Raw genomic sequence first — 24,284 nt, 5'->3', positions numbered from 1 at the left:
AACATCCTGATAAACCCATCATAAGTTGAAAATATCATAAGTCAAGATGCGTTTAATACATCTACCCTGTGGAACATCATAGCTTAGCCTAGCCTACCTTAAACATGCTTAGAATACTTACATTAGCATACAGTTGGGCTAAATCACCTATCACAAAGCCTGATTTATAAAGAAGTGTCGGATATTTCTTGTAATTTAATACTGTACTGAAAGTGAAAACAGAATGGTTGTATGGGTGCAGAATGGTTCTTACATGTATCAGTTGTTTATTTTTATGATCCTGATTGGGAGCTGAGGCCCAGCAACATGAGAAAGGATCTTGACACATATGCTAGCCTGGGTAAAGATCAAAATTCAAGATTCAAAGTATAGTCTCTACTAAATTTATCACTTTCACACCATCATAAAGTTGAAATTGGTAGGTCAAAACATTGTAAGTCAGGAACCATCTGTGTAGTGAGATTCCTAACTCCTCTAGAAGTTATAAAATAGAAATGGCTTCTAAGAATAATAATGAAACAGAGAAAGTGAAATGGGCAGTTTTTAGTGGAAGTGAAGGCTCTGAGGACTAAACATCAAACTGAGAGGACACGTGAAATCCAAGAATAGTCCTCCTCTGGGAAAGGACAATACCTCCAACCATGTGGAGCGAATACTGGGACAGGATATTTAACAAAACCTTAGAATTGAGAGAGCACATGTAAGCTAAAAAAGACATTACACATTCTTATTTATTTCTATTCCAGTCTCACTCCTACTCCACTTCCCTACCATCATATTTTCAGGATACTACAAAAGTAGAGAATACAAATCTGAGAGAGCTACTTAAAGATGAACATCAAGAAATCAAGTAGGAATGGCAACTATGCAAACATATGATGGCTTCTCCCCGAAAATTAACAAAATAAAGGAAGACAATGCAAACAATATGTATAGAGCCCAGCCTAGACAAAATACAACCAACAGAAGAAAATTTTCCTCAAGTATAAAAGCTTTAGAATATAATCAGAATATAATTGAGTGAAACAAAATCTCAAAGGTGAGATGATGAAAAGATAAGATTAAAAGGGAAATTTCAATCATAAAGAAAAAAACTAATTTCTAAATGGTAACATTAAAGAACGGGTTCCCTCTCTTGCTGGGTCTCTCTCTGTCAAATAAATAAATAAAATCTGAAGGAAAAAAAAAAGAAATTAAGGTAACATAAATGGAAGACAGATAAAGATACCCAATATCAGAATAACTGGGGAACCTCTGTTTTAGACTGAATGTGTTCCCCACCCCAATTCCTATGTTGCAGCGTTGAACCCCAAAGTTATGGAATTTGGAGGTGGCCTTTGGAAGGTAATTAGGTTTAGATGAGCATAAGAATGAGGTCCTCATGATAAGATTAGTCTCCTTATAAGAGGAAGAGGCCAGAGTTTTCTTTCTTTCCACCATGTGAGGATACAGCCAAGAACAGAGCTCTTATCAGGAACCAAATGAAGGTACCTTGACCTTGGCCTTCCCAAACTCCAGAATTGTGAGAAATAAATCTGTTGGTTAAGACCCAGTATATGGTATTTTGTTATAGCAGGCTGCACAGACAAGCTACTGACAGAGAATTCAACAGGTGGAACAAAAACCTTTCCTGAAACAAAGAACGAAAAGAATTTCCACTTTGAGATACCTTATATTACAGAGTGATTAGTTACAGAAAGCTCCACACTAAGATATACTGTAGTAAGTTTATCAACTTTAAGGTTATAAAAATAGTTCTTGCATCCAAGTAGAAAATATAAATCATTACAAGGGGAAAATAATCAGTTTGGCCCCAAAATTCACAGTAATAGCAACAATTCAATAAGCCAAGGTGCCATTTACATTTAAAGGAAATAGACATTTGAAACAAAAAGAACTCAGGAAAGTAGGCATCTATGAGCCATTATGGAAAAAAAAATGATGATGCAGTCCAAGGCACCCAGATGAATGAAAAGGTACTGAATTTTCCCCATTCAATGGGGAAAGGACTGTTTTTTCAACAAATGGTGCTGGGAAAACAGGATATCTGCAAGGAAAAGAAAAAGGCTGATCTGTACCTTATATACCATCTACAAAAATTAACTCAAAAGGGATCAAAGAATTACATGTAAGAGCCAAAACTGTAACATTCTTAGAAGAAAACACTGGGGGAAGTCAGTATGACACTGGACTGGGCAACAATTTCATGGCTATGACACCAAAATCATAAGTGACATAAGGAAAAAATAGACAAATTGGACTTCATCAAAATTACAAACTTTTGTGCATCTAAGGATACTGTCAAGGGGCACTTGGATGGCTCAGTTGGTTAAGCACCCACCTCTTGATTTTGGGTCAGGTTATGATCTCAGGGTCATGAGATTGCACCCCATGTCAAACTCCACAGTGGCCTGGAGCCTACTTAAGATTCTCTGTCCCTCTGCCTACCTCTCAACTGACTTGCTCATACAGGTTCTCTCTCTCCAAAAAAAAAAAATAATAATAAAAAATAAAAAATATTGTCAAGAAAACAAAGACTACCTAAGAATGGAAGAAAGCATTTGCAAATAAGGGTTTAATATCCAGAAAATATAAAGAACATACACAACTCAACATCAAAAAACCAAACATCCCAATTAAAAATTGGGCAAAATATTTCAATAAACATTTTTCCAAAGATAAGCACATGCAAAAATGCTTAATGTCCTTATTCATTAGGGAAACCACAATGAGAGAGCTTCTTCACATCTATTAGGAGAGCTATTATTTAAAAAGCCCCAAAAATATAAAACAAAAAAAAACAAATATTGGTGAAGATGTGGAGAAACTGGAACATTTGTTGAGAAATTCCTGTAGGGAATGTAAATGGTATAGCTGATATGGAAAACAGTCTGGCAGTTCCTCAAAAAGTTAAACACAAAATTATCGAGGATGTGGAGAATGGAGAAACTTCTTACACTGGGAATGCAAACCAATGCAGCCACCCTGAAAAACTGTATGGACATTCCTCAAAAAGTTAAAAATAGAACTACTATGTAATCCAGGGTATTTGCACTTCAATACAATACAAAATACAAATGTAATACAATAAAATACAAATACAAAATACAAATATAATACAAATAAAATACAAATGCAAAATATAAAAATATAAAAACACGAATTCAAAGGCATACATGCACCCTGATGTTTACAGCAGCATTATCTACAATAACCAAACTATGGAAATAGCACAAGTGTCGACTGACTGATGAATGGAAAAAGAAAATGTGATATAGATATATATAGATATATAGATACACACACACACACACACAATGGAATATTATTACTCAGTGACACACACACAAAAAAGAATGGAATCTTCCCATTTACAATGACAGGGATGGAGCTAGAGAGTATAATGCTAAGCAAAATAAGTCAGAGAAAGACAAATACCATTTGATTTCACTCATCTATGGAATTTAAGTAACAAAACAAGCAAAGGGGAAAGAAAGAGAGGCAAACCAAGAAATAGACTTAACTACAGAGAACAAACTGATGGCTATTAGAGGGGAGGTGGATAGTGGGATGTGTTAAATAGGTGGTGGGGAGTAAGGAGGGCACTTGTGAGAAGTACTTGGTGTTGTATGGAAGTGGGGAATTACTATACAGTACATGTGCATTTTAACTAACTGGATTTGAATATAAACTTAAAAATAAAAAAGAAAATGGATTTTAAAAAACCATAAAATTATTGTATGGCCCAGTAGTAACACTTCTGGGTACATAATCAAAAGAACTGAAAGCAAAGACTTGAATAGGTATTTATATACCAATGTTTATAACACCATTATTCACAGTAGCTGAAAGATAGAAACAACCCACATATCCATCCATAGATGAGTGAATAAATAAGATATGGTATTACACACAATGGAATGTTATTTGGCCTTTACAAAGAATGAAATTCTGACACATACCACTACATGGATGAACCTTGAAAGTATTATGCTAAGTACATAAGCCAAACACAAATGGATAAATATTGTATGATTCTACTTATATAAAACACCCAGAGTAGGCAAATTCATAGAGAAAGAAAGTAGAATAGAGGTTATCAGCTCAGGAAAGAAGCATATTAAATAATGGGTACAAAGTTTCTGTTGGGATAATGAAAAAGTTCTAGAAATGAGCAGGGCAATGGCTGCACTACGTTATGAATATACTTTTTAAAAATGTAATATAGTACGGACATATGCTACAGTGTGGATGAACCTCAACAACACTGCTAAGTGACAGAAGCCAGGCACAAAAGGTCACATATTGTATAAATTCCAAATTGTATGATACGAAAGTTGTAAGACTGTATGATATAAAATCCCCTGAAGAGATAAATCTATGTAGACTAAAAATGGACTGGTGGTTGCCAGGGCTGGAAGAAGGAGGAAATGGACAGTAACTGTTCAAGGAGTATGGGATTTTATCTTGGGGTGATAAAAATATGTTGAAACTAGAGAGAGGTCATTACACAATATTGTGAATGTACTAAATATCACTGACTCATTTAGTTTAAAATGGTTAATTTTATGTTATGTGAATGTTACCTCAATTTAAAAATATATTAATAATTAATTTTTAAAATTCTTCTAAATGTGAAGCAGCACTCTGCAACAGCTCTACAATAGGGGACAGGGACAATAGAGACATTATAGAGTTTTTTAAATTTTAGAGCAAGAACAATGCATTTACTACCCACTACTAAAGTACATGGGGAAAAGATTAATTTTATAAAAGGCCATTCAAATTACAGGGTTCTACTTATCTTTAAGAGGGGTACTTTCTAAACAATTACAGTTAAAATTATTTTAAGGCATGGGGGTAGTTCTAATATTTTCATTATCTATCAATCTACACAGTGTATAAATCAATAAATTATAATTTTGTATGAATTCAGCAGTAGTACCATTAAGCAAAGCCGATCAAAAAGAGTTTGTTCCAATCCTTTTTCATGAGCTGCATCAGAACCCTGAATAGTAGGAGGAAGCTGTTTGGGATCTCCAACAAGAATCAGCTTTTCACACTCAAACCTAAAAACAGAATTCCAAAAGTTAATCTAAGCAACAACAAAAAAGGATGCACTGATATCACTTATTGCACTATTTTTTTTTTTTTAAGATTAATTCATCTGAGGGAGAGAGAGAGAAAGGGCAGGGGTGGGGGAGCAGAGGCGGAGGAGGAGAGTGGGAGAAACTTAAGCAGACTCCTCACTGAGCCCAGAGCCCAGTGAGGCTCAATGGGGCTCCAACTCATGACCCTGAGATAATGACTTTAGGCCCAAACCAAGAGTCAGAGGCTTAACCAACTGTGCCGCCTACATGCCCCTTATTGCACAATTTCCTAACATTGTATTTCAAAGAACTGGAATATCACAAAGAGTTCTAAGAACTGGGGTACCTAGCTTGCTCAGTGAGTAGAATATGTGACTCTTGATCTCGGGGTTTTGAGTTCGAGCCCCATACTGGGTATAGAGATTACTCAAAAATAAAAAAATCTTAAAAAAAAAAAAAAGAAGTTCTGGTAACCAACAAGGCTTGATAATGCTAATAAATGTATTAAAAGGATTTGAAGTTACTGAGTTAAAAATCCTTTACAACTTTTTCCACATAAAACTCCCTTTATAAATGGGGCACCTGGGTGGCTCAATGGGTTTAAGCCTCTGCCTTCGGCTCAGGTCATGATCCCAGGGTTCTGGGATGGAGCCCCACATCGGGCTCTCTACTCAGCGGGAAGCCTGCTTCCTCCTCTCTCTCTCTCTGCCTGCCTCTGCCTACTTGTGACCTCTGTCTGACAAATAAATAAATAAATAAATCTTAAAAGAAAAAAAACTCGTTAAATGTCTGCCTGCCTCTGCTTGGAATTAGCATTTTGCAGAACACATTTTGAGAAACAATGACTTTTAAATTCTGTAAACTCAGAGGCTTTCTTAAAAGTCATTTGGCTTAAACTCTTGTTTTAGAGATGAAGTAAATTGGGCTCCTGGGGCTAAATGTCTTTCTAAATAGAGGTAGGATATCATGGGAAAATGTCTGGTTTTCATAGAAGAGTCTATATCCAAATCTCAGCTCTATTATATTCTATGGACATAAGTTATTCAACTTCTCCAAGCTTCAGTATTCTGACTGGTAACTGGATGTATTAATACCTTGCAAAACTGTTTTAAGGACTTAGTGAAGTATATAATGTGTTTAATGTACAGTAGGTGCTCCAAAGTATTACTCCTCTATCCTCCATGCAATGCCTTACTGTTCCTCCATTCCTCGCTCCTGAGTAGGGTGACCAACTCACCCTGGTTTGCCCAGGACTGTCCCAGTTTAAACTAAAATTCCTACAATTAAGGACCTCCAAGTCCCAGGGAAAACATACTAATTGGTACCCTGCTCCCTCATTAACCAGGGATAGAGCAAGGACTAGAACTCAGGTCTACTGGGTCCAAGTTTAGCACTTTCTCTATCACCTTTAGGATCCCTCAATTAGAAATGTTTTAAAAGCATAATGTTTCAATTAGCTGATACAGCTTAGAAGATGTCATAGTCTTCTAAATTTTAGTACACGAATTTTTAACTTATTTTTCTTTATATACTTTATATCCTTTCATAATATAATTTTCAGAACCTAAACACTGGAATTTTAACAAAGTAAGTTACTGAAGAACAATTCTTCAATAGCTTAGGTTCTCAAAGTAGGACTAAAATGGAACCTTTAATCTAGCTGGGAAATCTGTAAAGTCCTAGTAGAATCCTAGCACGAGAGCTATCAAGGCTTTGAAAATTATGTAATCTGGGGGTACCTGGGTAACTCAGTTGGAAAAGTGTCTCACTCTTGATTTCGGCTCAGGCCTCATCCTGGGGTCCTGAGATCAAGCCCTGTGTCAGGCTCTGTGCTTAATGGAGAATCTGCTCTCTTCCTCTCTTTCCCCTAGCCCCACTATGTTCTCTCTTTCTCTTTTTTTTAAGATTGATTTTATTTATTTGTTTGTTTGACAGAGAGAGACGCAATGAGAGCAGGAACACAAGCAGGGTGAGTGGGAGAGGGAGAAGCAGGCTTCCCACTGAGCAGGGAGTCCCATGCAGGGCTCCATCCCAGGACCTGAACCCAAGGCATATGCTTAACGACTGAGCCACCCAGGCACCCCACCCCTCAAATAAATAAATCTTCAAAAAAAAATTATGTGATCACCAGGGAGATACAAATCAAAACTATAATGAGATACCACCTCATACCTGTTAGAATGGTTAAAATCAACGTAAGAAACAGTGGGACTGGTGAGAATGTGGAGAAAGAAGAACCTTCTTGCACTGTGGGTGGGAATGCAAACTAGTACAGCCAATGGAAAACTGTGGAGGTTCCTCAAAAATTTAAAAGCAGAACTACCCTATGATCTAGCAATTGCACTACTGGGTATTTGCTCAAAGAATACAAAAACACTAATTCAAAGGGATAATACACCTTTATGTTTATAGCAGCATTATTTATAATAGCCAAGATATGGAAGCTGCCCAAATGTCCATCAACTGATGAATGGATAAATAAGTGGTATCTACATATACAATAAAATATCATTCAGCCATAAAAAAAAGAATGCAATCTTGCCATTTGCAACAATATAGATGGACTAGAGGGTACAATGCTAAGAAAAGTAAGTCAATCAGAGAAAGAGGAATACCATATGATTTCATTCATATGTGGAATTGAAGAAATAAAACAAACAAAGGGAAAAAATAAGAAAGAGACAAATCAAGAAACAGACTTTTCATTATAGAGCACAAACCAGTGGTTACCAGAGGGGAGGCCGGTTGCGGGTGGGCTGCGGGGAGAGGGCTAAACAGGTGATGGGGATTAAGGAGGCACTTGCGATGAGCACAGGGTGTTACATGGAAGTGCTGAATCACTATATTTTACACCTGAAACTAATATTACACTGTATGTTAACTAACTGGAGTTAAAGTTAAAACTTCAAAAAAAGAATTACATGATCCAAATGTCTCAACTGTGATCTAACAAAATCTTGACACATTAACCAAATCCCCCCAAATTATCTTCTGCATTCTTTTAAATGAGTTTAGTACCTAAATTACTAAGAATTTTCACACAAGTTTAGTAAGAGTTTGAAGTGAGAAATTATTTGAAATAATTGTGAAATCTGTGTTTTTCAGAAATGTTTAGGTTACCTTGCAATAGGAAGGAGAGAGGCCGGTTCAGTTATTTGACTACACTCATCCAGCACAACTACAGGAAATTTAAGATCATTCATGCATGGGAATGGGCAGGCTGCACAGGTAATTCCAACTACTCGTACCTTTATTACAACAAGAATATTATTAATTAACAACTTTTCGAGAAAATAAGATAATGAATTTACCAAAGAACTTGTAAAGTTAAAATCAGAAATGAGCTGTCCTAATTTAATTACTGGCAATCAAGAATCACAAGTCACTTTACCTCCACATTTTTATTATTTCCACATAGGAAATGGAAATCACAGAACAAAGGCTACTTAAGCCACAAGTCCCTTAACAAGAACAAATAAAAGGCACACTTTGATATTTACTAGGAAGGTATTATATTATCAAGGATTTTAAAAATATTAAGGATGACATACAAATGTCATCCTTCTAGATGAAGCTGGATAAACACATCATCCATTACTATTATCAACACAGGCCAAAGTTCTCCACAAAGAGCACTGAACACGCTAATGAACTGTACTTTGCTTTACCTTCAAGCATGTTAGGATTTTGACTTATTTTAGAAAGTAAAAATGTCTAACTATTTCTAAACAACAGTAAACTAAAGTGTACTTGTGGTCTATAAGCATATTTGAATCTTATAATTCTCAAATATTATAGCAGAATACCATTATTCTCAAGCAAAAAGCCTAAATATAAACAAAAGGAAAATCACTGAATTTTCTGATTAGATGTGGTCAATTGCCCCTGTAGTCTAATAGCTACATACACACACACACACACACACACACACTCTCACTCATACACACATACACACGTGCATATATAATTTTTTTCCCTCTTAACAATCTGGAGAATAACTCCATTTCCTTTTTTTTTTTTTTTTTAAGATTTTATTTATTTATTTGACAGGAAGAGAGATAGTGAGAGAGGGAACACAAGCAGGGGGAGTGGGAAAAGGGAGAAGCAGGCTTCCCACTGAGCAGGGAGCCGGACGACACAGGGATCGATCCCAGGATCCTGGGATCATGACCTGAGCGGAAGGCAGATACTTAAGGACTGAGCCACCCAGGCGCCTCTATAATTCCACTTCTTAGTAGCAAGGGCAGTCCACAAAAATGGACCATATTTTTTGTCAACAAACGTGACTGACAAAAATATGCTTTACAAATTAAATACTACCTCCATAGATCCCATAAAACAAGAAATATTATATACATTAATAATAACATTTATCATATATAATAGCCCTGGCAGTTATTTTCGTTTTGTTAAAAACAAGAACAAAATCATGAAGCCACATTTATGTTAGAAACTCCATATTTTTTAAATAGTCAGCTCTTTTAATATGATCCAGCAGAAGACACCACTGTAGCAGTATACACTGCTCATGTTATCACTTTCAAATATCATTCATTATTTAATTTCTGGAAACTATACCTGATAAAGACAACCTTAGACTAAGAACCTGAAAGTTGTGAACCAGGAAGCATTTTTTTTTAAAGAAATATCTAGTACAAAAACCTAAAGAACTAAGGTTTCTTTAAAATATTATATGATTTGTATCTTTAATTTGTTATATTGCTAAGATTCTAATCACAGAAGAAATCTTATTACTGATCTAGAAAATAGCAATTAAACTATGAAGCATTTTTAAAATTTAATTTTATTGTAAAGACACGTCACTTTAGAAATGTACTAGCTCTGAATGCCTAATTGGAGGTTGGAAATTTGCTAGACAAAATTTCTTTTTTTTTAAGATTTTATTTATTTATTTGACAGGCAGAAATCACAAGTAGGCACAAAGGTAGGCAGATGGGGGGGGAGCAGGCTCCCTGCTGAGCAGAGAGCCCGATGCGGGGCTCGATCCCAGGACCCGGGATTCCTGACCTGAACCAAAGGCAGAGGCTTTAACCCACTGAGCCACCCAGGTGCCCCAAGAGTTATGTATTTTAAAGAGAGAGTGCATACATGTCTGCATGCACATGCGTGTGAGGGGAGGGGCAGAGGGAGAGAGTCTTTAAGCAGACTCCCTGCAGAGTTTGGAGCTTGATACAGGGCTCGATCTCATGACCCATGAGATCATGACCTGAGCTGAAACCAAGAGTCAGATGTACAACTGACTGAGCCACCCAGGTGCCCCCGTGAAAACTCTTTTAAAGGAAACATTTTTTTTAAAAGTTTTGTCTAACAGGGACACCTGGGTGGCTCAGTGCATTAAAGCCTCTGCCTTTGGTTCAGGTCAGGAACCCCGGGTCCTGGGATCGAGCCCCGCATCAGGCTCTCTGCTGAGCGGGAAGCCTGCTTCTTCCTCTCTCTCTCTCTCTCTGCCTATTTGTGATCTGTCAAATAAATAAATAAAATCTTTAAAAAAAAAAGAAAAAAAGCCTCTGCCTTTGGCTCAGGTCATGATCTTAGGGTCCTGGGATCGAGCCCCGCCTCGGGCTCTCTACTCTCGGCCTCTCCCTCTCTGCCTGCCTCTCTGCCTACTTGTGAACTCTGTCTGTCAAATAAATAAATAAAATCTTTAAAAAAAAAAAAAAGTAAAATACATAAATCTTTCAAAATAAATAAATAAAAGAGTTTTCATTTGTAAACAGATAATACCAATGAGCAATATACTATGCTATCTGGGCTTTCACACAGAAAATTATCAAAGAAATCATTAACGATTATTCTTACATATCAATATTATGTTGGATAAGCAAGTAAAATGATAATTTACATAAATGACTAATTTGCATGGATTGAACCCAGTCAAAATAAGCCCTTCTGGATTTAGCTGGGGGAAAAGGAAGTAGTTAACTCTATAACTCAAAATAACAGAAAGCTAGTCTGAAGTCTTCTGAGGACTTCTATAACCAAAACTTGTAAATTGGTTATTATTTGCAATTTCTCCCTCCCTCCCTGTGAGAGTATTACATATCCATACCCTTTACCATGTGACTTTACAGAGAGATAGATAGGGGGAGTATATTTCCCTGTCCCACTAAATGTTAGACTTGGCCATATGACTTGTTGCAGCAAATGGAATATTAGCAGACATGACATGAACAAAAGTTTTAAATGTATTTGTGTGATCTAGGCTTCCTTCTTGAACTTCTGCCATCTGTCAGAAGAAGACCATCATACCATCGGCAGTTTTTCTCAGAATAAGAGATCTGAACCAAAGCCTCAAGCTGGGCCTTGCCAACTGACCTTTAGAGTCATAATTTTGTTATCTTAAAGTATTGAGATTTTGTTTGTTAAGCAGCATTACTACTGAAATAGCTACACAATATGGGGACCCAAGTATGCTGATTTTTCTGAATCTCTTGCATAAAGTAACCAATGTCTACATGGTCCAAGAAGTCCACAACCCTCTTTTCTTCCCTTTCTCTTTCTTTTCCTCATGCTCTCCTTTCACTGGAGGAGGCTACTGACTGACTTCTTTCTCTCAGCTACCAGCTGAATGAAGCTGCCCACATCAAAAGGTGATAAAGGGGTGTGGCTACTTGTTACAGCTTGAGATCCTGTGTGTCCAGTCTTGGCTTCTAAAACTTAGAAGAAAGTATATGAACCTCCTAGATTCTCAGATATAGACAAACCCTGAAAGGCTTGGCTTTCTAGGGAGGCATTAAAGACAAATTTTGCACAGGGTCAGACCTTCTTTTCCTTCCCCATTTCACCTAGAAAAAACCCAAATTTCGTTTAACTTGCCAGGAAATCTATTCCCATTTCTTCTCTTTCCTCTTTGAGCTTATAAAAAGATATACAAATACAGAAAAGGAGAAAGGATAACTCATTCATGGTTGGATCTGTTCACAAATTTGAAGAATGTTTTTCAATAAGATAAAACATGCACTGGATAGACATACACATACTTTTTATTTGACTCTAAGCTATCGCGGTTTTATTTAAATGAAATATTCTTCATTAACAGGAATAAAAGAATTCTGAGTAGTATATACAAATTAAGAAACAAACTTACCTGCTTCAGCAGGGTTTTATTGGTCCCCAGTTTATGCTGTTCAATACTTTTTCTGACATAGACCCTTTCCAGAGGAGTCAAGTCTTCTTTCATTAGTGCATGTAGTTCTTTCAGTTGTTCATTTTCACTTTCTGAGCCAGCATGCAAACTAAAAAAAGAATTACATAAAAGAATACCCCTCTCTTTTTTTTAAATTAACATATAATGTATTATTTGTTTCAGGGGTTAGGAATATCCCTCTTTATCCCATTTTCACAACATTAGAAAAAAGTAAAATAGAGATATTCTAAGTTAACAACAACAACAAAAAGATAAAGCTTTCTCCACTCTTTTTCAAAAACCAAACTTAAAATTATATAAAATTATTATACTTCTTTGAGCACTCTGACTTTTGAAAATCAGTGTTCTTACCTATAAGGTAAAACTGGCTTGGTAATCTTCCTGACACTCCCAACTCTGACAAACTTTTCAAAGCCAAGACTGAGAAGCCTTGAAAGAAAACAAGATCAAATAGATTCTATTTAGAAGAATTTATAAAGCAAAGTTTCACCTAATATTTTTGTTATTAAAATTATTTTTGTGTAACAGTATATTTTATAGTTATAGAATTCAACCTGATGTGCCTAAATGAGAAAATGCAATGTAGCTAAAAGCTTTTTAATATAATGCATTTTATAAAGAATTTTTAAATTATACTGAAGGTTCATTAAATGTTTCTAAAATACTGATGTTGGGGCGCCTGGGTGGCTCAGTGGGTTAAGCCTCTGCCTTTGGCTCAGGTCATGATCTCAGGGTCCTGGGATCGAGCCCCACATTGAGCTCCCTGTTCGGCGGGAAGCCTGCTTCCCTTCCTCTCTCTCTGTCTGCCTCTCTGCCTACTTGTGATCTCTGTCAAATAAGTAAATAAAATTAAAAAAAAAAAAAATACTGATGTTAGTATTTATCACAAATAAAACTGTCTCTGACATAATAATATGGAAAATAGCTACCATATACTTAGCATTTATTAGGAATGCGTGCCCTACTTTTACATACATTATCTCATTTAATACTCATTACAGCTCTGCATGATAGTACTCATTCTATAGATGAGGACTCCAAAAATGAGGTACTTTGCTGAGGCCAAGGAGCTAATAAGTAGAGTCAGCCATGATTCAGCCTAGGCAAGTCTGTCTACCTTCGAAAGCTATGATCATTCTTCTACATACATCATCCCCAATTAGGGCTTTGTGAAGAAGCCACTCTCACCTACCTTTCCGTCTCATTTATCTTAGAGCTCTGGCTCTAGGCTAGAAACAGAGTAGGGATCTCAATGAATATCCAGTTCTCTACAACATCTTCTGTCACCTCAAATGGGAATTTAAAGTGCTAGAAAGCTAAATAAACTATAGCTTTCCACACATAGTTTTCCTAAATAATTTGGAAGCAGTTTGTTTAATGTCAATACATGGATAAATTGCAACTTCTGCATATTTCATAGTCCTCATCTTGACAGTCAGTCTCAAAACACAGATTACATTTTTTCAATGCAATTTTATGTTAATTCTGTGATAACAAAGTATGCAGTATCCTCATCATACCACTAAAATAGGGTAAAAAGTATGTTTTTTGAGGGCACCTCGTTCACTCTGTCAGTTAAGCATCCTCTTGCTTTGGGCTCAGGTGATCTCAAGGTTATGAGATGAGCCTTACCTCGGACTCTGCACTTAGCTGAAATCTGTCTGTCCCTCTCTCTCTGCTCCTCCCCCTACCTCACACATTCTCTTTCTCTCTAAAATACATAAAATCTTTAAAAAAAAAAAAAAAAAGTACATTTTATTTCTTCTCAAGAAACTCTTTGTCCCATCCTGTCCATTACTATCAGAGTACATTGTCCAAATGTATTGCTAAATGTTATTTTAATGTGTGAGTCTAGCCTATATGCAGTTGAGGTGTATATCCTAATTATAGATCCATATTTCTCAGGTCCTTATCAGAGGCTTAAACATTGGAGAATTTCTCCTAAATGTTTTAGTATTCAGTACTTACCTTCCTTCTTCATTCTAACTTTATGATTTTTCTAACTTTTCTAACAGACTACAGTTAAATTTTCATCTCAAGCTGAGCAGTCTAAAGCCCCCAAGTAACTCCTCATTTTCTTGAATCAAGAAATGTATTCAGGGCGCCTGAGTGGCTCAGTTGGTTGAGCAACTGCCTTCGTCTCAGGTCATGATCCTGGAGTCCCAGGATCGAGTTCCACATCAGGCTCCCTGCTCGGCAGGGAGTCTGCTTCTTCTGCTGACCTCTCTACTCTCATGTTCTCTCTCTCTCAAATAAATAAATAAAATCTTAAAAAAAAAAAAAAAAAAAGAAAGAAAAGAAATGTATTCAGTCTCTGTTTCAGATTACTTAAAAGACTGTACACTGGCAGATCCTTTCTGAAGGACAATTTTGAAAAATAAATTAGGAAGCTTAGAAAATATTTACATCTTGTGGTGCCTGGCTGGCTCAGTCAGTAAGCAAGCAATTCTTGATCTCAGGGTTGTGAAATTAAAAAAAAGAAAAAAAAAATTAGGGGCACTTGGGTGACTCAGTTAAGTGCTGACTGTTGATTTCAGCTCAGGTTATGATATCAGGGTCATGGGATTGAGCCCCACATCAGGCTCCTCAATCCTTGCTCAGTGTGGAGCCTGCTTAAAATTCATTCTCTCCCTCTTTCTCTGCAGCTCCCTCACCCCCCTGTATGCAAAATGTGTGTGCTCTCTCTCACTCTCTCAAATAAATCAATAAATCTTAAAAAAATAAAGTTTACATCTTTTATTCTAGGCCTGAGACTTTTCTTTAAGGAAAGAATCAGAAATGAAGACAGATTAATATTTAAGGATCTTTACTGCGATATTATTTAAAATGGCAAAACTCTAAAAAAAAGTTTACCGATCAAAAATTGCTTGATTAGGAGTTCCTGGCTGGCTTAGTTGGAGAAATGTGGGACTCTTGATCTCGGGGTCCTGAGTTCAAGCCCCATGTTAGATGTAGAGATTACTTAAATAAAACTTTAAAAAATTGCTTAATTAAAGTGTAAGCATATTATTGCATTCATATGACAAAGTTGAGAAAAATTGTTTTTTCTAAAAAGATGCAATAACATAAATAATCTTTTTAAAAAGACTTTATTTATTCATTTTAGAGAGTGAGCAAGAGCGTGTGAGAGCAGAGGAGGGACAGAGGGAGAGGGAGAAAAAAATCTGAAGCAGACTCTGCACTGAGCACAAAGTCCCATGTGGGGTTGGATCCCACAACACTGAGCTGAAACCAAGGGACAGACATTTAACAAACTGGGCTACCCAGGCGCCCCAATACTTTATGTGAAAAAAACAGGACACAAAATACTACATTATGTTGGATGCTAAGTATGGAAAATAAATGAGTATTTGTGTATACCTTAAAAATCTGTAAAGAAATATATTATCTGTATAGTCTGCATATTTTCCACTTTAAGCATTCACTTATATAATTATAAAAGTTAATTTTTAAAAAGCCTACACATTTTAAAATGAGTTCTTTCTTCTAATCAAACTTTGTCATTTATGTCAAAATTATGTCAATATGTTATTGGGATATTGGTAAAATAAGTAATATTTTCTTTGCATTTAAAAAAAATTGTTTTAAGTATTATATTTATTTTAGAGAGAGAGAGAAAGTGAGAGAGAGGATGCGTGACTAGGGAGAGGGGCAGAAGGAGGGAGAAGAACAAGCAGATTCTACATTTAGGGCAGGGCCCAAGACAGGGCTTGATCTCATGACCCTGAGATCATGACCTGAGCCAAAATTAAGAATCAGATACTTAACTGCTTAATTGACTGAGCCACACAGTATTCCTGTCTTTGCATTTTCAATAAAATTTTACACAATGACAAAAATTTTATACCTGCAAGACAGATTATGATTGCCTTCCTTAGATCCCTATTACTAAAATAAAAAATTAATTTGACTAAACTGATGAGCTATTTCACAATTATAGGTTCATAAAGACAGGTATTTAAGGACGACCTCTAAGTTGGTTCAGCAATTTTAGCCCACTTCCAAGGTTCTTGAGTCAGGAACAAATGACTTTTATTCATGGCACTGGTAACAGCATAAGCAACCACAAATATGCACTGGTATCCCTTGGTCCCCAAGTCCAGTGGAAAGACACAGAAGGTCCAGATAGATTCTTGCACATGCATTGTGTTGAGCTGCAGAAAAGAAACACTGAACTCGGAGAGCCACTCTTCTTATAACAATCAGTAAGCAAATCTGCTCTTTGTCTTGGAGGGAGACACTACCTTGTCAATCAAGGCTGCTTGCTGCAAACATAACACTGAGAAATGTCTTGGGTAATCGTGGTCAGGGCTTTGCATCCTTAACATCCCAGGAGGAATGCTCAGGGTCCTAGGGCAGATTGCCTCCCTCAACAATATACCCTTTAGCCCTACATGACCAAGCTTAATTTTTAGTGAGTATCCTGTCCTTGTGCCAACATGGTCAGGTTTGGTATTTGATTTTATCATATTTATAACCTAGTAAGTTAGTTTATTACTCTTTCATTGATGCTCTCTCAGTCAGAGAGTAAGGCCTTGAATTTTTGACATGCCCAGCAAAAATATGCATGGACACTCAGGGCCCAAGATGGATTGTCTCTCTCAACAATAACCTAAAATATTAACTACTTAGGGCCTCCTGGTTGGCTCAGTCAGAGAAGCATGTGACTGGATCTTGGTGCCCTGAGTTCAAGCCCCACGCTAGAGGGAGAGTTACTTAAATAAATAAAACTTTTAAAAATTTAAAATAGAATAAAATAATAAAATATTAACTTTATTTTCTTAAAGATTTTATTTATTCATTTGACAGAGATCACAGGCAGGCAGAGAGAGAGAGAAGGAAGCAGGCTCCCCAGTGAGCAGAGAGCCCGATTCGGAGCTCAATCCCAGGACCCTGGGATCTCTGCTGAAGACAGAGGCCTTAACCCACTGAGCCACCCAGGCATCCCCAATTAGCTATTTAAATATACTAGTCATACGTACCCAAGAAGTACTCTGTCCACAGCTACATTAGTGGAAGAAGAAATGAGAAGTTTCCATGGTCTTGCATTTCCACCTGTAGGAACTTCACTCTTTTCAAACAGCTGTACAAGAAACAAAATCACCACTGCCAGCAAATAACTCTTTCCTGCTCCAAAAACACCTAATTATTTTGAAGGAAGGAGAAAAAAATAAAGGCAATACTATAAATAAATTTCTGAAAGCACAAGAAACATTTCATCCATCTGCCTTCCTCTCTCCTTTGTTTAAATTAATTTGTTCAAAAAACATTCATTGAGTTACCACTATGTGCTTAGCAGAGGGGATAAGTAGATAGATAACTAAAGACCTCCATATTTAATGAGACCCTAGACAAAGTAAAGGAACAATGATAAAGTAGGGTAAGTAAAAAAGAACATTTCTTCTTTTGCCATTTAAAAATTTATGGTATGTATAAAAGAACATTTCTTTCTGCTTTGGTGGAGATGGGAATATTTCCTAAAAATAAGAAGTACAGAACTAAGTCTTTCAGCATAAGATATCTAGACTGCTTAAAGAAAGGCCACTCTAGGCAAAAGCATGACAAAGTATGTAGATGCTACCTATTTCTATACAGGCTATTGCAAATAGGCAAGAGATGAGGCTGACAAGATAGGCAGGAGGATAAATCACAAGGGTTCTGCGTGGTATGGCTAAAAAGTTCATTTTGTCTAGTAGGCCAGGGACAGTCCCTGGAGGATTTCAAGCAACAGAACTGACTTGGGCAGATTGTATTTTGTAAAAACTACTTGAGTGAAAATAATTACAAAAGGTAAAACTAAAGGTAGATCAATTAGAAAACTATATGACAATAATTGCTACAATATTGTTACAATACTTTAATACATGCTAACTTCCCTGAATGCCTCCCTTTCCTGAGTGCCTAAGCCCTTTACTAATCAGTTAAGTCATTTAATCTTCCAATCTAAAGAGACAGATGCTATTATCAACTCCATGTTACAAGGCAGGAAATTAAAAAGATAAGTAACCTACCCAAGATCATACAGCTAATAAATAAAACAGCCAGGATATAAATCCAGATTCTAGTTCAAGAGCCCACTCTCTTACCAGTATATATGAAGGTATGATGAAGGCTGGGCTTAAGGGGATGCAAGTGATCTGGAGAGAAGAAAACTGGTATGAAAGAAAGGTAGACACTAGAAGGGAAACATCTCAGTAACTGATATGATGAGGGAAGATAAACAAAGAGTAGGAGGAGGATTAAGAGAGGCACTTCATCTAGGGAGAAAGAGTAATCAAGGATGACTCCCAGATATCTAGCTTGGTCAACAGGGCGGTGTGATGCAAATCCTCAAAGGAGCACAAAACTGCTCAGTGGAGGTCTGTGAGAGGAAATGAGCTAAAGGGGTGACAGAATCTGGATAGAATGATTAGTTCTAAGAGGGGGAAAGTAAAGCTCCCTTACTGGGACAGAACCAAACGAGGTTAAAAATAGATTCAAATTTAGGTAAACTGGAGAAGAAGAGCAGGATATTGACAGGAGTTTCTGTTATAAGCTCTGTTTCCTGTTTTAGAGGAAAGATCAGTTTCAGAAGAGAGTGGGAGCAAGGGCAAGGAGGATGCCCCTTATATTCTTCATATAAGAATGAAGGTTTGGGGGGCGCCTGGGTGGCTCAGTGGGTTAAAGCCTCTGCCTTCAGCTCAGGTCATGATCCCAGGGTCCTGGGATCAAGCCTCGTATCGGGCTCGCTGCTCAGTGGGGAGCCTGCTTCCCTCCTCTCTCTGCCTGTCTCTCTGCCTACTTGTGACCTCTGTAAAATAAATAAATAAAATCTTTAAAAAAATAATAAATAAATAAAATGTCAAATAAATAAATAAAATCTTTTTAAAAAAACGAATGAAGGTTTGGAATAGCTGCTGGGGTAGGATGAAAGAGTAAGCTGACTAGGAATTAAGAAAAGGCTTTGCTGCTCAGAGTTGAAGTTCACTCTGATAGTACAACACATGGATACCTAGATCACATCTGGATGCTATAAATAATGAATATATAATGCTACTCATTCATTAGATATGCTGCCTATTTTCCCTTTCAGGGTGGTCACTTCTACTCTCATCTAATAGTTTACTAAAGTAGGTTCAGATTCATAATAATCTATGTAGAGTTTTTCTGGAATCTTGTCTGACTAGGAAATTACAAACAGACTAAGTTACAAAAGCTTATATAACAGTATATTTACTAGACCTATTATCTTTCTTGCTTCTTACCATGTATAATCGTGATAGGGAGGGTATGGATTTGCAGTTCCTTCACTTCTTCAACATTTTCATGGGATGCCATCATTTGAGCTATCTGAATTAAAGCTGTAGCTTGATCCTTATTTAAATTGTGTGCCTGAATTAATTCACTAGCTAACCTCAATGTTGCTTCTAGGCTGAGAAGTTCAAATTTTGTGCTGACGTTTGAGAAGGCTGGTGGGATAAAATTTCTCTTATTGACTCTCTTGTTGCTAACTGTAGTTGATGAAGACCTAGTAAAAAGGCAGCAAAAAAGAGAAAAAGATTAAAAAGGAAATTAAGGGGTTTTTGAAATAAATAAACCTATTCATAGCTTAACCTTCACTGCATATGCATCACAAAGAACCTTTTCTTTTTTTTTTTTTTTTTTTTAATTTTTTATTTTTTTATAAACATATATTTTTATCCCCAGGGGTACAGGTCTGTGAATCACCAGGTTTACACACTTCACAGCACTCACCAAATCACATACCCTCCCCAATGTCCATAATCCCACCCCCTTCTCCCAAACCCCCTCCCCCCGGCAACCCTCAGTTTGTTTCGTGAGATTAAGAGTCACTTATGGTTTGTCTCCCTCCCAATCCCATCTTGTTTCATTTATTCTTCTTCTACCCACTTAAGCCTCCATGTTGTATCACCACTTCCTCATATCAGGGAGATCATATGATAGTTGTCTTTCTCTGCTTGACTTATTTCGCTAAGCATGATACGCTCTAGTTCCATCCATGTTGTTGCAAATGGCAAGATTTCATTTCTTTTGATGGCTGCATAGTATTCCATTGTGTATATATACCACATCTTCTTGATCCATTCATCTGTTGATGGACATCTAGGTTCTTTCCATAGTTTGGCTATTGTGGACATTGCTGCTATAAACATTCGGGTGCATGTGCCCCTTTGGATCACTACATTTGTATCTTTAGGGTAAATACCCAATAGTGCAATTGCTGGGTCATAGGGCAGTTCTATTTTCAACATTTTGAGGAACCTCCATGCTGTTTTCCAGAGTGGCTGCACCAGCTTGCATTCCCACCAACAGTGTAGGAGGGTTCCCCTTTCTCCGCATCCTCGCCAGCATCTGTCATTTCCTGATTTGTTGATTTTAGCCATTCTGACTGGTGTGAGGTGATATCTCATTGTGGTTTTGATTTGTATTTCCCTGATGCCGAGTGATATGGAGCACTTTTTCATGTGTCTGTTCGCCATCTGGATGTCTTCTTTGCAGAAATGTCTGTTCATGTCTTCTGCCCATTTCTTGATTGGATTATTTGTTCACAAAGAACCTTTTCTTAAAGGTACAAATGGATATATGTCCCAATCTGAAGCGGGGGGGGGGGGGGGACACTAACATTTGTTGATGACCAAATATGTGCAGGCACTATGCTAAGCATTTTACATATTATTGGACATAATCTTTTTTTTTTTTAAAGATTTATTTATTTATTTGACAGAGAGAGAGAGAGAGGAGGAAGCAGGCTCCCCACCGAGCAGAGAGCCCGATGCAGGACTCGATCCCAGGACTCCGAGATCATGACCTGAGCCGTAGGCAGCGGCTCAACCCACTGAGCGGCTCAACCCAGGCGCCCTATTGGACATAATCTTAAAAACAACATTAGGAAGTAACCACCCCAAATAGAGATAGAGAAATATTAATTTTTTTCCCCAAAACGCACACAGATAATAAGTGGTGTACTGATTTTAAACCCAATGTTCCACTATATAAGGCTGACTTAGATAATTAATATGGCATCTATTTTAGGTAATACTACAATAAATAAATCGGTTTTATTTCTATTTCTATAAAGAATGAATTCATTTCAAGGATTAAATAATGAAGATAGGATGCTTGGGTGGATCAGTCATTATGTGTCTGCCTGTGGCTCAGGTCATGATTCCGGTGTCCTGCGATTGAGCCCCACGTCGGGCTCCCTGCTAAGCAGAAAGCCAGCTTCACCCTCTCCTACTTCCCCTGCTTGTGTTCCCTTTCTCACTGTCTCTCTCTGTCAAATAAATAAACAAAAAATATTTAAAAAGGAAAAAAGTTAATAACATAATGGAACAGAAAGATTTTAATTATTTACCTAGAACTTCATTATGGTGAGAAAAAATGAAACACCACAAGAGAGATCATAAAATTCCAAATTAGAAACTAGACTTTATCTCCCATTTTAGTGAATTTAATAGACTATCACTTCCAATATCTTAAAAAGGGGGAATGGTTCTTGAAAAATTAGAAGTTATATGTTATGTCAAGAATAAAGTTAGGGGGCGCCTGGGTGGCTCAGTGGGTTAAGCCGCTGCCTTCGGCTCAGGTCATGATCTCAGGGTCCTGGGATCGAGTCCCGCATCGGGCTCTCTGCTCAGCAGGGAGCCTGCTTTCTCCTCTCTCTCTGCCTGCCTCTCTGCCTACTTGTGATCTCTCTCTGTCAAATAAATAAATAAAATCTTAAAAAAAAAAAAAAAAAGAATAAAGTTAGTATCGATATACATTACTGAATTCAAACTATAAAAGGATTCTTTCAGATATTTAATAATTTGTGGCATAAAAATACAAATGCATAAAAAAATCAACATTCAAAAGATCCTTAATATATTATTCCTTGACAAACAGAAAAAATTTTTATTAGTTTTTATTTTATCAGTTATTTTTAACTATTTACAAGCAGTAATCTCATGGTCTCTGAAAGATAATAAAAATAGTACTGGCAAAAATTTATGTACTGGACTTTGACTGCATTTTCATATTCACGTTTAGTCACACTTTGGAATACCAATGACCCAAAGGTAAAATAATGACTTACATTGTTAACAAATACTGTGTTAGAGGTAGAGTAGCTGGATTAAAGTTGTCCTGAATGTTTTTCAAAGTGGTCAGCTCTGTGCTAGCATTACAAACCAACAATGCATGGACCACCACTGTAGAAAGAATGCAGAAAATAAACATTTAATATTTTTAAAAATGGGTCATAAAAAAACTATCAAAACGTTCAGTTGGGTGGCTCAATTGGTTACGCATCTGACTCTTGATTTCAGCTCTGGTTGTGATCTCAACATTCTAGGCTCGATCCCTGTGTCAGGCTCTGTGCTGAGAGTGAAGCTTGCTTAGGATTCGCTCTCTCCCTCTTCCTCTGCCCTCCCCTCTCCCCAAATGTTCATTTAACTCAGAGCTCAGCTACTGAATTAATCACATGACATAAAATAAACTCTTAAGTAGGTCCTTTCATCCATTAAATTATAACACTGCTTATACATACATTTTATATGGGTATTCATAAATTGCGTAAGTTAAATCAAATTTAGCCTTCTATACATTAGCTAATGAGCAAGAACAACTGTTCTGAGTTAGTGCATGGTAACACTGCTCAACAGTTCCAACTAACTAGCATACCATCTTGTGCTGTATAGTAGGATTTGTGTAATTTCTGAACATTTTCTTTTATTTCTTCAACTATTTTATAGGAAAATACAGAAAGTCAGAAGGCTGATACGGGGGAACAACTGCAACAAATATGAAAATATGCATACAAAAGTGACAAATTAAGTAACAAATATTTACACAATTAGACTTTTACTGGACTCAAGCTAGTTGACTAGCTTTTTCAGTTCTTGAAAAAAATCAAAAGTTAAAAATGTATACAAAATATTTAAAATGGGGGGTGCCTGGGTGGCTCAATGGGTTAAGCCTCTGCCTTCAGCTCAGGTCATGGTCATGGTCTCAGGTCCTGGGATCAACCCCACATCAGGCTGTCTGCTCAGCAGGAAACCTGCTTCCCTTCCTCTCTCTCTCTCTGCCTACTTGTGTTCTCTGTCTGTCACATAAATAAAATCTTAAAAAAAAAAAATACTTGAAATAGGGACGGCTGGGTGGCTCAGTTGATTAAGCATCTGCCTTGAGCTCAGGTCATGATCCCAGGGTCCTGGGACTAAGTCCCATGTAGTCCCAAATTGGGCTCCTTGCTCAGCGGGGAACCTGCTTCTCCCTCTGCATGCCACTCCCACTGCTTGTGCTCTCTCATAAATAAATAAATCTCACAAATAAAATCTTTCCTAAAAAACTTTTTAAAAAATACTGGAAATGAATCATTAAATGTTGTGTCTCTAATTATAGACCAAATTGAACCATCAGGAATTATTCCAGAGATCAGGATATATCTGATCTCTGCAGAGAAATCTACAGATTCTTTGAACTGGACAGGGATTCAGCCCACTAAAACTTCCTTTATGAAAATAATAATAATAATAATGAGGCTAGTAGCCCACTATCTTATTAAAAATTTCTCAAAAATCATACCTTCCTGTTCCACTGCTAGGAAAATCCCTACAAAATCTAAAAGACCTCTCAATGTAAAAATAAATGATGTGTTTACTAAATGTACCCTATTAGAAAAATAAGCCAAAAGAATTAAAAAACCAAGAGAATCAGAACTTGATATGAGAAATTATTTGAGAAAATTCTTATTTTTTTTTAATGTTTATATTTTTAAAAATTAGTTATATAAAAATCAACTTAAGGGGAGCTTGGGTGGCACAGTCAGTTAAGTATCCAACTCTTGATTTTAGCTGAGGGTCTTGGTCTCCCGGTCATGAGATCAAGCTCTGCACTGGACTCCGTGCTCAGTGTGGAGTCTGCTTGAGATTCTCTCTCCCTTTTCCAATGCCCCCCACACCTCTCTCTCTCTCTCTCAAATAATAAATGGATTAATCTTAAAAAAATTTTTTTTTCAACAAAATACTTAAGTGAGGGTTCAAGAT

The 24,284-nt window shown here is 36.8% G+C and overlaps 1 protein-coding gene across 1 annotated transcript in view; it reads right to left on the bottom strand.

Annotated features, from left to right (window-relative positions):
• Positions 1–24,284, bottom strand: part of ZGRF1 (zinc finger GRF-type containing 1) — an 80,496-nt gene that overhangs the window by 5,745 nt on the left and 50,467 nt on the right. The window contains exons 19-25 of the mRNA XM_059170649.1: positions 22,334–22,448; positions 19,503–19,765; positions 17,241–17,400; positions 12,610–12,687; positions 12,199–12,346; positions 8,211–8,338; positions 4,946–5,069 (exon numbers count right to left, since the gene is read on the bottom strand). Of these exons, the coding sequence (XP_059026632.1) occupies positions 4,946–5,069; positions 8,211–8,338; positions 12,199–12,346; positions 12,610–12,687; positions 17,241–17,400; positions 19,503–19,765; positions 22,334–22,448 (1,016 nt within the window). The remainder of the gene's footprint in view (positions 1–4,945; positions 5,070–8,210; positions 8,339–12,198; positions 12,347–12,609; positions 12,688–17,240; positions 17,401–19,502; positions 19,766–22,333; positions 22,449–24,284) is intronic.

The sequence above is a fragment of the Mustela lutreola genome, chromosome 1 (assembly GCF_030435805.1).
Source record: "Mustela lutreola isolate mMusLut2 chromosome 1, mMusLut2.pri, whole genome shotgun sequence".
NCBI classification, from domain to species: Eukaryota; Metazoa; Chordata; class Mammalia; order Carnivora; family Mustelidae; genus Mustela; species Mustela lutreola.
This window is presented reverse-complemented; position numbering and strand designations above follow the sequence as displayed.